General features: G+C 47.5%; 1 protein-coding gene across 1 annotated transcript; it reads left to right on the top strand.

Moving 5' to 3' along the window:
* Window positions 1-2,492: 2,492 nt before the first annotated feature.
* Window positions 2,493-9,445, top strand: CCDC86 (coiled-coil domain containing 86). The gene is made up of 4 exons (XM_072129873.1): window positions 2,493-3,174; window positions 4,802-4,931; window positions 5,336-5,410; window positions 7,597-9,445. The coding sequence occupies exons 1-4, from the start codon at window positions 2,630-2,632 to the stop codon at window positions 7,741-7,743; spliced, it is 897 nt and encodes a 298-aa protein (XP_071985974.1). The 5' UTR covers window positions 2,493-2,629; the 3' UTR covers window positions 7,744-9,445.
* Window positions 9,446-11,885: the final 2,440 nt, after the last annotated feature.

Genomic DNA, 11,885 nt, shown 5'->3' with positions numbered 1-11,885 from the left:
TGTTTTCTCTGAGAAGCAAGCGGAGATTCTGCCTCCGCACCGTCCCAACAGCTACCCCATTTACCTGCTGCCGTGTACATCTCCTCCCTGTGGTCAGGTATACCCGTTATCTGCGCCTGAAACAGCGGCTATGTCGGCCTACATCAAGGAGAATTTGCAGAAGGGATTCATCCGTTAGTTGTCTTCCCCTGCTGATGCTGGATTCTTTTTTGTGGCCAAGAAGGATGGTTCCCTCCATCTGTGCATCGACTACCGCGGTCTCAATAAAGTCATGGTGAAAAACCCTTTGCCTCTCCTCATTGAACTTTTTGATCGAATACGGGGTGCCAAGGTTTGGACTCTGCAATGCTCCAGTGGTGTTCCAGGAATTTGTAAACGTTATCTTCCCAGACTTGCCCAAAGGTGGAACCCACACCTGCGGTTTCTTCTCTAAGACCTTCACAGCCGCAGAGAGGAATTATTCCATTGGTGATCTGGAACTTTTGGCCATAAAGCTAGCTTTGGAGGAATTGCGGTATCTTCTGGAAGGAGCTCATCATCCGGTCTATTTCTGCACTGACCACATGAATCTTCTGTACCTCCAGACCGCTCATCATCTCAATCCTCGACAGGCTCACTGGTCCCTCTTCTTTTCTCAGTTTAACTTCTTGATTCACCTCCGTCCAGCGGAGAAGAAGGTCAAAGCTGATGCCCTCTCTCGTGCCTCTGATGTCATTGGGGAAGAACCGGCTCCTTGTCATATTATTCCTCTGGAACGTCTGGTTGTTGCTGCTCCTGTGGACCTACGGCAGCTTCCTCCTGGCAAGATCTATGTCCGACCAGCTCTTTGGAAGAGGATTCTAACTTGAGGACACTGCTCTCCTGTGCCTGGGCACCCTGGGGTGCAGAGATCTGTCGCTCTCATATCTCGTTACTACTGGTGGCAGGATCTGGTCAAGGACATTTGAGATTTTGTGAGTCTCTGTGATTCCTGTACCTGTAACAAGTCGTCACGTCTCGAGCCAGCAGGTCTGCTGCTGCCATTGCCATACGCAGTCATCTGGGTGGTAACGGATTGGTTCTTCAAGATGTCCCACTTTGTGCCTCTGCTAGGTCTGCCGTCGGCTCCACGTCTTACCAGCTTGTTCCTTCTTCACATCTTTCGGCTTCATGGGCTTCCTCAACACATCGTCTCGGACTGACGGGTCCAGTTTGTTTCCAGGTTCTGGTGTTCATTGTGCAGCCAACTGCAAGTCAAGCTGGACTTCTCTTTTGCCTATCATCGGCAGACTAAATGTAGAGGGTCAACCAGACTCTGGGCTGCTATCTACGGCAATTTGTCTCTGCTCGTCAGCACGATTTGTATACCATCTTACCTTGGGCAGAATTTTCATATAATTTTCTGGAATCTGCCGGTGGTGCTCCCTTCTTTGTTGCCTTTGGACGACAATCACGCCCACCTCTTCATCTGTCAGTAGCTTCTGATGTTCCTGCCATATAGGAATTTGTTCACCTCAGATCCATCTGGGAGCAAACACGACCCCACACCAAAGCCCAGGCCGAGGAGGGTCTCCTCCAGTCTTCTCCCCGGGTGATAAAGTGTGGCTGTCTTCAAGATACGTCTGGCTGAAGATTCCAGGCTACAAGCTTGGTCCTCGCTATTTGGGTCCATATGAGGTGCTAAAAATGCGTCATCCCTGTGGCCTATAAGCTGCGCCTTCCCAAACTCCTTACATATCTCCCTTTTGAAGCTTGTCATCCTGAACCGCTTCTCCCGGCAAGTACCACCTCCAGCTCCTGAGGTGGACTCCACCGATGTCTATGAGGTGAAAGAGGTCCTGGGTATAAAGTCAGTCAGAGGGAAACAGTTCTTTCTTGTTGACTGGAAGGGGTCGGAGGAGAGGTCTTGGGAGTCAGAACACAACCTTCTGGATCATAGTGTTCTTCAGAGGTACCTTCACACCAAGAAAAGGGGGAGGCCGAAGGGGAAGGGGGGTACTGCCCTGCGACCCGTGTACCTCCATGTGGTCAGCTGCCCACTCCGGTCCCAGGTGTCTGCTTACGTCATGGTCAGCAGTGGTCCAGTAGGTCCTGGAGCCTGACACTTCTGAATGAGTTGCACAGGCTCACCAGATAGATCCTGACATGGAGAGGGTGCCCCCTCGCTTATGCTTTGGCAGGGGTGTTGCACATGCATGCTCCGATGTCATCCCTCTATATTTTTTTATGGCTAATTAAATAAACTTCAAGATTTTTATCTTTTCGTGGATACTGTTTGTAGCTGGGTTCTTCCTTACTGAATATTTTGAACCTAGGCTGGATAGAAATTATACGACCACAAGTTGGAAGTGAAGAAAATAACACTGTGTGGGCGGAGTGAAGGGGGCGGCTAGGGTGAAAAACAAATGCATCCCTCTTTGTCCTACAAATGTTTAGAGGTAAAACTACGACATATTCATTGTTTCACTGTATCTGACCACAGAATAAGGAGAGGAGAAGCCTCATCTCACTCACAGGCGCTTGGAGGACGACCACTTCCGGTTTAAGGGGTGATCGTGTGACGTCATCCGTGCGCGCCTCTCTGCTAGCGGCACGTGGAGACTGCTGGAGGCTTACGAGCGACGATTATACGGAGAGAGGATAGATCATCATGGGCAGAAGGGCGAAGGTCCGGAGGGGAGCACAGGAGGCTGCGGGCAGCATGGAGGAACAGGGCAAAGCAGAACACAAGAGCCCTGTCACACAGGAGGAGAAGCATGTGCGAACTGAGACTGCAGAGCACAAGGTGGCAGGAGAACATCAGGGGCCACAAGAGACAGGGGAGCAGCAGGGGCCTCAAGAGACAGGAGAACATCCGGGGCCACAAGAGACAGGAGACCATCAGGGGCCACAAGAGACAGGAGACCATCAGGGGCCACAAGAGACAGGAGACCATCAGGGGCCACAAGAGACAGGAGACCATCAGGGGCCACAAGAGACAGGAGACCATCAGGGGCCACAAGAGACAGGAGACCATCAGGGGCTTCAAGAAATTGCAGAGGACAAGGAGACTGAAGAACTGCAAGAGGCTGCAGAGGACAAGGGGTTTAGAGGGTCTGGGGAGCAGGAGCCACCTGTGAAGAGGATCAAAATGCAGACAGAGATCCCCAAGGGGAAGCCAAAATCTGGAAGAGTCTGGAAGGAGAACAAGAAGAGGTGAGTGGCCTCCTGAGCAGTGTCACTACTATTTGGCTGGTCAGAAGGGAAGCCTGAAAGAATCCCCCCTCACAACCCTGACAGACCATCCCACACCCTCATAGTATTCTGTATACGAAAGTCCCCCCCAACCACCCTGGACACACATGCACCTAAGCAATATATAAATGCTGCCATAGTAATGCCATATGGGGTGATGCTTCTCTGCTGGTGACTCAACTTATTAGTTAAAGGGGTCGTCTACTTTCAGCAAATAATCGATATTGTTTGTGTAAGGAAAAAGTTACACAATTTTTCATTATGCTTTCTGTATCAGTTCCCCGCACTATTCTAGATCTCTGCTTGCTGTTCTTCTATAGAAAGCTTCTATGTTTACTTCCAGTGAATATAATCTGTCCATGTGATGTGATGGAGGTGCAGGTGCCGTTATTATCACACACCTTCTGTTACTCTGTGATAATAACAGCTCATGCACCTTCATGTTCATCACATCACGTGGACAGATTCTTCTCACTGGAAGTAAATAAATAAGCTTTCTCTTCAAGGACAGCAAGCAGAGATCTAGAAAACACTAAGGGGAATTGATACAGAAAGTAAATTGAAAAATTATGTAACTTTTCCTTACACAAATAATATCAATTGTTTACTAAAAGTGGACAACCCCTTTAAATCCTCTCCAATTCTAACTGCTGGGATTAGAGGTGAGTGACCATGGCGATTAACCTCTTAAATGCCGCCATCAGTTTCCACCTCTCATAACTCCTTGTCTGCCATAGTTGCAGGTCTCTTGGGCTGCGTGTACCCGGCATGCGTTAAATGCAAACAAAACGCAACGTGTGAACGCAGTCTTAGGTAGTCAGAGGTCACATGCTATTTTCAGAACGTGGTGCACCCTATAAAACAGGCACAAAATTTGGTTTTGGAGTTTTTCATGTTAAGAGAAAAAAGAAAACCAACTTTTCCCACTAAAACTAACCCTTTATGTAGCTCAGTCATGTGCCAAGTGGTTAAAGGTATTTTTGGATGCTTTTTGTTTGCCTGATGATTTGCTTGTGGGACTATTAGGGCGCGGTCCCACGGTGCGTTTGCAAACGCAGACGCAGACCAAACCACGCCCACCGGGGCGGTCCGCGGTCCGATCGCATCGGCGTTTTCCATAGAAACATAGAGAAACGCCGATGCGATCGGACCGCGGACCGCCCCGGTGGGCGTGGCTTGGTCTGCGTCTGCGTTTGCAAACGCACCGTGGGACCGCGCCCTTAAAGGGCTTTTACCCACTTGTAGTGTATTGTTATCTCCCATCCACAGGAGGGAATCGCATGTTCCGATTAGATTGAGTTTAGAAAGGCAATTAAACCATAATGGGGAGGGGCTTGGCCTGCTCACATGTGCATATCATTAGAAGCGCATGCTATCAGAGCACCACACGTTTTGTTTTGTTTACATGCAAAACACATGGTGCTGTTGAACGATCGCCTGTGTTTCAGTTGAAACCCATATGGGGTCCCTCACCCCGTTTCTAAATGCATTTGAACCAGAAAGTATGAACACAGCCCTAGAGGACAGCGAGAGGGAAAAGATGAAGAAATAGAAATCCCTTTCATCTGTGTTTGTTTTTCCTTGTCAGGTTCTCCAGTATGGTGAAGGACCGGCCACTGCGCACCTCATGGGAGGTGAAGATGAAACAACGGCAGGAGCAGAAGATGATGAAAAGTTTTGCCCAGCAGTTAAAGGATGAGAAACAGCAGGAGAAGGAGGTGAGTCAGGCCGGGAACAGGTGGAGATGCCTCCTGCCAGTGCACGTCTGTGGTTATGCTCAGAGATGTGAATCTTACCTACAGTATACACTGTATCATATAAAGATGTTCCATCTAAAACACCCGTGTCACGGGAGGAGATGTGTCAAGCTGCCTGCGGCAGAACTTGAGCGCTATACTCGGCAATCTACCTCAGCTCCATAGAGATGTATGTCTTTTGTGGGGAAAACCCCTTTAAAAGCTCAAGTGAACTGGACCGTGACATATGGTGCCACACACTCTCCTCCATCCAATCTGGAGTAGTGTATAAGATGTGATGCCCTCCACAGCTGCGATGTATATTGGTGATATGATATAGGAAATGATGAAGCATTTTATGTATAAAAACTTATTCTTGTTTGTAGGAGAAAAAGAGGCGTCGAGAAGAGAACCTGAAGCGTAGGCTGGCGAACGAGAGGAAAGCGGAGGTGGTGCAAGTGGTAAGTGGATTGTCTGTGGACTATTGATGTGGGATCTCTGACTACAGCTATTAACCTTTCTAACCGCTATATGGTGCTATCATTCAGGCTGCATTCACACATTGCATTGTATTGTATATACAGTACAGACCAAAAGTCTTGTATTTTCATGACTATAAAAATTGTAGATTTCCACTGAAGGCATCAAAACTATGAATTATCACTTGTGGAATTATATCTTTATGAGATATAAAGCCCAGATCTCCCCTGGTGTAATGTCCATTCCTTGTGTCTCTGTTGCTTGTTGCCGGTCCTTAGCATTGGTTTCCTAGCAGCGACGTTACCATGAAGCTGCTGCATAGTGTCTCCTCTTACCAGGCTCCGCAGCCGAGGCGGCTCTTCACCACCACAAATCCCCCCCCCCCCCTCCACAGCCGAGACGGCTCGTTGTAAAATACTGCAATCTTACAGCATTGCAGCACATTATATAGTTGGCCTATGCATTCTGCATGATCCTAACCGGCTGCTACTGATGGCAGCCCTTGGGTCTTTTTTGGCAACTTTTCCATGGAAAACGTTTGGCGCGGAAGGTCCCGATCGTTGCGGCGATGCACTCTATATGTCCCGGTCACTATGATTCTACATCAAGGTGTGGGAACTACCCACATCCCATGACTTAGAATTACGTCAGGGTGCTGAGGGGTTAAATATCACAAGGTAAAACCATGAAGATCAGAGATATAAAGATAACATATAGGAGAAGGAAAGAAGGTGATGGTAAGGTAGATAGAGGGAGGATGTAGGAATCCTGGATGGATTGGGAATCCTACATGTGCAATCATCAGTGATTGTGCGTTCCCATCGTTCTGTCTATGGTGCCTTGTTGCATCCTGCACCCTGCTGACCGTCCAATGTTTCCCCCAGAACTGAGGGAAGAGTTAAATGGTAGCTGAGTGCAGCGGAGAAGTCTTGACTGCTCTTGGGTCCTGACACTGGTTGTATGCACTGGTGCATCTCGCAAAGCGGGCCCAGGAGTGGTAAGTACTTGTTAGCTGCACGGCTCTGCTGCGGGCACGGCTCTGCTCTGTGCACTGGAGAAGAACATGGAGAAGAGAAGAAGCTGCAGTGTGTGGTGCACGGAGACTAAGAGGAGCCAGGAGACGAGAGGTTTTAGTTTTTGTCTGCTCTGGGGTCTCTGGTATTATCTACTCTGGAGTCTCTCTATTACTGTTACTCTATCACTCATATTGTCTGCTAAATAATGTAAGACCAAAGCATCACAAACTTTATTCAAGTATCAGAAGAAAAGGTCAAAAACACAACTAAAAATACATCAATTTGTATAAAACAACAAAAAAAAAACCCTTATCTCAATGATTTTTTGGAAATAAATATAACTGATGAAAATATAGTGATGTTAAGAAAAATAAATAGCTGGTTTTGAACCAGAAATTGGTACAATTAATCTAAAGTGGCAAGAAATTCACAAAAGAAAGCTGAAAATGCATAAATGTGTCCACACTGTGGTATGAACGATCAATGCATACGAAGACTAATGACTATATACGAATACAGACAATATAGTAAGTATACATAACCCGAGCTTGGCCAGAGACGGAGGCTGTAAATGAGCCTCACGGTATCACCCGTTTTATGGGCTTCCTCATGGTAAAGATATAATTAAGGCCACATTTAGACGAATGTATGGGGGATGTATATACGGCTGGTATACGTCCCCCATAGACGTCAATGGGCACACAACACCCGGCGCGAGCGGTAAGGTGCAGCACACGTGCGGCATTATACCGCTCCGTACCCCGTAGGACATGTCCTATTTTTCGAAGGAATACGGCGCCATGCGCCATATATGCCTATGGAGAGGTGCGGGGGTGAGTGGTGCTCATCGCCTGCTCCTCTCCGCAGCGTCGATGTATGCCCGCCGTACTATGGTATACATTGTGTGAATGTAGACTTAGGTTTCGTATTATCTGTTTGTTGGGACAACCCCTATGATGCTGCTGATCCCTTTCCAAGGCATCTTCCCCCTTCATACAGGGATTGATAGCTGAGCATCATTACTGGGTGGGTCGCTCTGTACATTGGTGGCTGGCAGTTGTGTTAAAAGTCAAGTCACTGGTTTCATTCAGAACTTTGTGGTGTGCGTTTTATGCCTGCACATTACTGACCACACGTATGTTTTCCCTCAGATCCGAAATCCAGCAAAAATTAAACGGGCGCGTAAGAAGCAGCTGCGCAGCATAGAGAAGAGAGACACGCTGATGATGTCCCCGGCCGGGAAGAAGCTGGTACAGAAACAGAGAGCGCAGGCGAAGAAGGCGGCCATCTCTAGATGAAACCTCTTCATCATGCCTTCACAGGACTGAGACAAAGGGCTTTCAATGGAGGCATCGGCAGAGCCGCCATCTTGTCTGTGTGACATCATGTGCAGGGTGTGTGTGATGAGGGACACGTGGCTTTTTATCTCTGGAGCAGAAGCTCAACACCTCTCAGATTTGATCTATTTATCGGAAGGTTTCCGACTGATGTGACTGTTTTTCAGGACATGGGACACGTCCCATACAACAAACCTTATCTACCTGCAATAAAAGATGTTCTGCAGGTTCTAGGGCCCCGTCGTTGCATCTTGTCCCCCACGTTATGAACCATTACAATGGCTTGTGGTGATCCGAATGGTGGTGATCTGGGGCAGGTCCATCATGGGGTGGTAAAGGTTATGATCTGAAGCCAAACACCCCGGCCACGTTCATACATGAACGTCAGATTTGCGGCTAAAAAAAATAAAATAAAATTCGAAAACTCTGTCACATACATTTATCGCGGCTTTTGGGACGCAATTCTGTATTACACCGCGGATTCCGCAGAGTCCGCAACATATGCGGATAGTCATCAGATTTGTCATAAGCATTGTGATAGCCAGTGACACATTGTCCCTTCTGGAAGGAGCACAATGTGTGGTGCAGTATCACCGCCCGCCTTACACCCTGTATTATTCCTGCATTGTAAAATATCATAAAAAATACATTTTAAGTAAAATGCTGCTTAAAACTATTTAAAAAACACTGCACCAAATGTAGGATTTTTAATCCCAATCCCCTCTCTTCCCCCCCCCCCAACAGCCTCACATATGGGGTCCATGGTGTGTACTGGCTGATGCCCTCCAGAGTAAGGCCACAATCACACGACCACTGGGGGAACATACTTGCGTCCCCCATAGACAGGCAATGGCCTCACGGAGCCACTCGGTAAAGATGGGACATGTACTATCTTTCCCCGTGTTACGGCGCCGTGCTCCGTGGATCGCTGTGGGGGCATATGTCAGTTTGAATGTAGCCTAACTCGGATCCGGGACTCCTGTTGTCCTCCTTTGAGGTGTCACATGGCTGCATTGGGTGATTAACCAGCTGTGGGGGGAGTAATCTGTGTAATACGTCCACCACACGGACCATATCAGAGGGACCCAACAAGATTGTGTGAATTAACCTTAGAGGTTTTCCCATGGATTCTAGTTACACCCTATCCACAGTAGGACCCCACGTCGCTCTTTCAGAGGAATGGAGCAGACGGCGGCTCTTGACCGTTCTCCCCACACATCTCTATGGAGCTGAATGTTCATGTGCGGCCGTCTGCTCCATTAGTCTCCAGGAGTGACCAGGGGTCTGACTGAGGTATCTGGGACCCCTCGTTTTCATGATATGTGGGGGGTCTCATCACTGAGACCACCACGATCAGTAAGTTGGACCCCATTCTGTGGATAGGGCCTAACTTGAATTTGTGGGAAAACCCCTTTAAGTTAATAGACACCTCCACATTTGGGGGAAGCGGGAGGGGATCATGGATGTGATGGGTAGAAATGGGTACAAGAATCCATTCTATTTTCTTTGCCACATCCATGTGATAAATTACAGACTTGTAGGGCGCATTTACATGCACTGGGCGCTTCTGTTTCTGGTAAGAGCATATGCTTTTGGGGGCCCCTTACATTGTGTTTTGAAATGTGTGTGTGAATACAGCCTAAGGCTACATTCTCACTGCCGTTGCCCGCCCGTACCGTAGCGGACAACGGCAGTGCAGGGGGAGAGGAGGAGGTGAGCACAGTCACCCCCCGCCCCTCTCCATAGGAAGTTATGGCGCAGGGCGCCGTACTACGGGAGAAGATAGGACGTGTCGTATCTTTTTCCGGGGTACGGTGTCGCATGTGTGCTGGACCGTACCTCTCCCGTAGGGCGCCGTGCGCCCATTGCCGTCTATGGGGGACGTATATCAGCCGTATATACGTCCCCCATACGGTAGTGTGAATGTAGCCTAAGGGTGGTGCACATGTGTTTTTGGGCCATTTTTAAGTAGTCCGTTAAACGCATCTCAAGATAATTGGGAAACTGACAAAAACGGTAAAAAATGGATATGTTTTCAAAAAAAATTTTTTTTTTTTTAACGGACTGCTTAAAAACTGGTTCAAAACGCCACGTGTGATACCGCACTTATGCACATGATTGTTCCCCCATTAGATACGGTGGGGGATTTTGTGTCTCGTGGCTCCATGTAATTGTATGGGCTCATACACAAAGCATGTCCTATTCTTGGCCGTGGTAGCGACTCTTTGGTGTGGATGACATGGACTACTATATGGAGACACGGTGGGGGGGGGGGGTTAATACTGTTGACACCTGGTCCTCAAAGACGTCCAATAGATAAGTTTTGGGTTTTTTTTGTGGCCATAGGAAATAACTTTTGTGTGCCGGCGGCTTAGGCTGTGCAGATACGCAGGGTGCAGTGATCTCCACTCCCGGCCGAGGATCATTGAAAATAACTGCATGCGACACAGACACGAGCAAGAATAGGACCCACTCTATCTTCTGGGTCTCGCACAGTCCCCACGTGCCGGGATGTGAAATTTCCAGCTGTCTGCATGCGCCATAAGAAGCAAACGTCATGTGCAGGCAGCCAGCAAGCAAGCGGTTCTTGGATTCTCCAGAATAAGATAAAGCTGTCAAATGGCCATAAGATGCATCTGGTAATGGGACCTGCCAGCTGCATGGAGAAGGCTGACGGGTTCCCTGAGGGCGCCTTCCCATGTCTAAAAACCGCATGCGTTTTTTCCATTTTTGTCAGTTTTTCCCCAATTATGATAATTATGAGTTTGATTGCCGCCAGCAGCATTTCTAAGATGGTGCGTGGGTGCCGCCTTCTTTGTTTGGATTGTGACGCCATCAGGGAGTGACGACCATTTGCTGTGAGAGGCTGTATGGTTTCTGCAGCTTCGTTACAATGTACCAGTGGCACCATATACCGCAATCAAGCAGTCAGTCTGTCTAGGGTTAAATAACAACAGGGTCCAAAAAATAGTACAAATTAGTAAAAAAAATAATAAAAATTAAAATCGCCATATGTCCGATCACAATGTCTATTAAAATTGGTTTTCCCCACCTGGTGGAAATCCAACAGCGAACGGCGGCCAAATGTCCGCAAAGCGACTTTTATGCCATTTTACATGACATGTAATAAAAAAGGTCGCACAATCTGCTAGTTGCGTGAAAACGTCAACTCATCTCGCAAAAAATGACCCCTCACCCCGCTCGGTGCACGGAAGCCTCAGAAGATGCCACATGGGAAATGGGTTTTTCAAACACATTGTTTTAATTTGTGAAAATGTACGAAAACACAATAAAAACCTGTAAAAATGTTGTATCACCGCGATCACACTGAACCACCAAATAGAGCAGACGTGTTATTCAGGGCCCCACAGTGAGAGTCCCAAAAACTGAGCCTACAAGAAAGTGACACAAATTTTTTGGAATTTTTTTCCGGCTTCCCAGTACACGGCACGAAATAATAAATAACGTCACAGAGAAGTAATAAATAAGCCTCGCACAGATCTGTACAGGGAAACATGGAAAACGTATAGATTTTTCAAAGTTGGGGACCGAAAAATGACAAAAAAAGGCTGATGTGAAGGGGTTAATGCGCTTTTCAATTCTGGAGAGGGCATTTACATTACAGTAGATGTTAGTATTGGAGGTGATGTGTGTAATATACAGGCCGTGACACATCTCTCCTAATGACGGGGCCTACAGGGCGGATCCCCATGTGGCGTTTTTGTTGCCTACGGTCGGCGGCACACGTGGCGCTTTGAACCCATATCTGGGACGGTTTTAAGCAGTGCGTTTTTGACAGGTTTTACCAATTATCTTAATTAAAACTGGTAAAAAACGGAAGCGTCACTGGCCTAAAGGGCTTAAAAACTCTGCGCTAGCGTCTGGGGACAGGCCCCGGCCCGATCTCGTGTGAGTTTCTATGGCAGCGCATATGCGTCCCAAAAAAACGACTGTTTACACCAAAGTATGAAAAAGTTATCAGCGTGAGAAGATGGAAAAACACTTTTTTCTTCATACACAAGGTTTTCATTTTTTTTTTAATAAAACCTTTATAAATTTGTTATCTCTGTGATTTTACTGAGAATACAAAGAATATAGGAGAT

Source organism: Engystomops pustulosus, chromosome 11 (genome assembly GCF_040894005.1).
Source record: "Engystomops pustulosus chromosome 11, aEngPut4.maternal, whole genome shotgun sequence".
NCBI lineage: Eukaryota > Metazoa > Chordata > Amphibia > Anura > Leptodactylidae > Engystomops > Engystomops pustulosus.
This window is presented reverse-complemented; position numbering and strand designations above follow the sequence as displayed.

Bases quoted from the DNA above. Each gene is read 5' to 3' on its own strand.
- CCDC86 (XM_072129873.1), top strand. From the start codon at position 2,630: ATGGGCAGAAGGGCGAAGGTCCGGAGGGGAGCACAGGAGGCTGCGGGC. The intron at 3,175-4,801 runs GTGAGTGGCCTC...TTTCCTTGTCAG, and splicing joins TGGAAGGAGAACAAGAAGAG to GTTCTCCAGTATGGTGAAGG. The intron at 4,932-5,335 runs GTGAGTCAGGCC...TCTTGTTTGTAG, and splicing joins AGAAACAGCAGGAGAAGGAG to GAGAAAAAGAGGCGTCGAGA.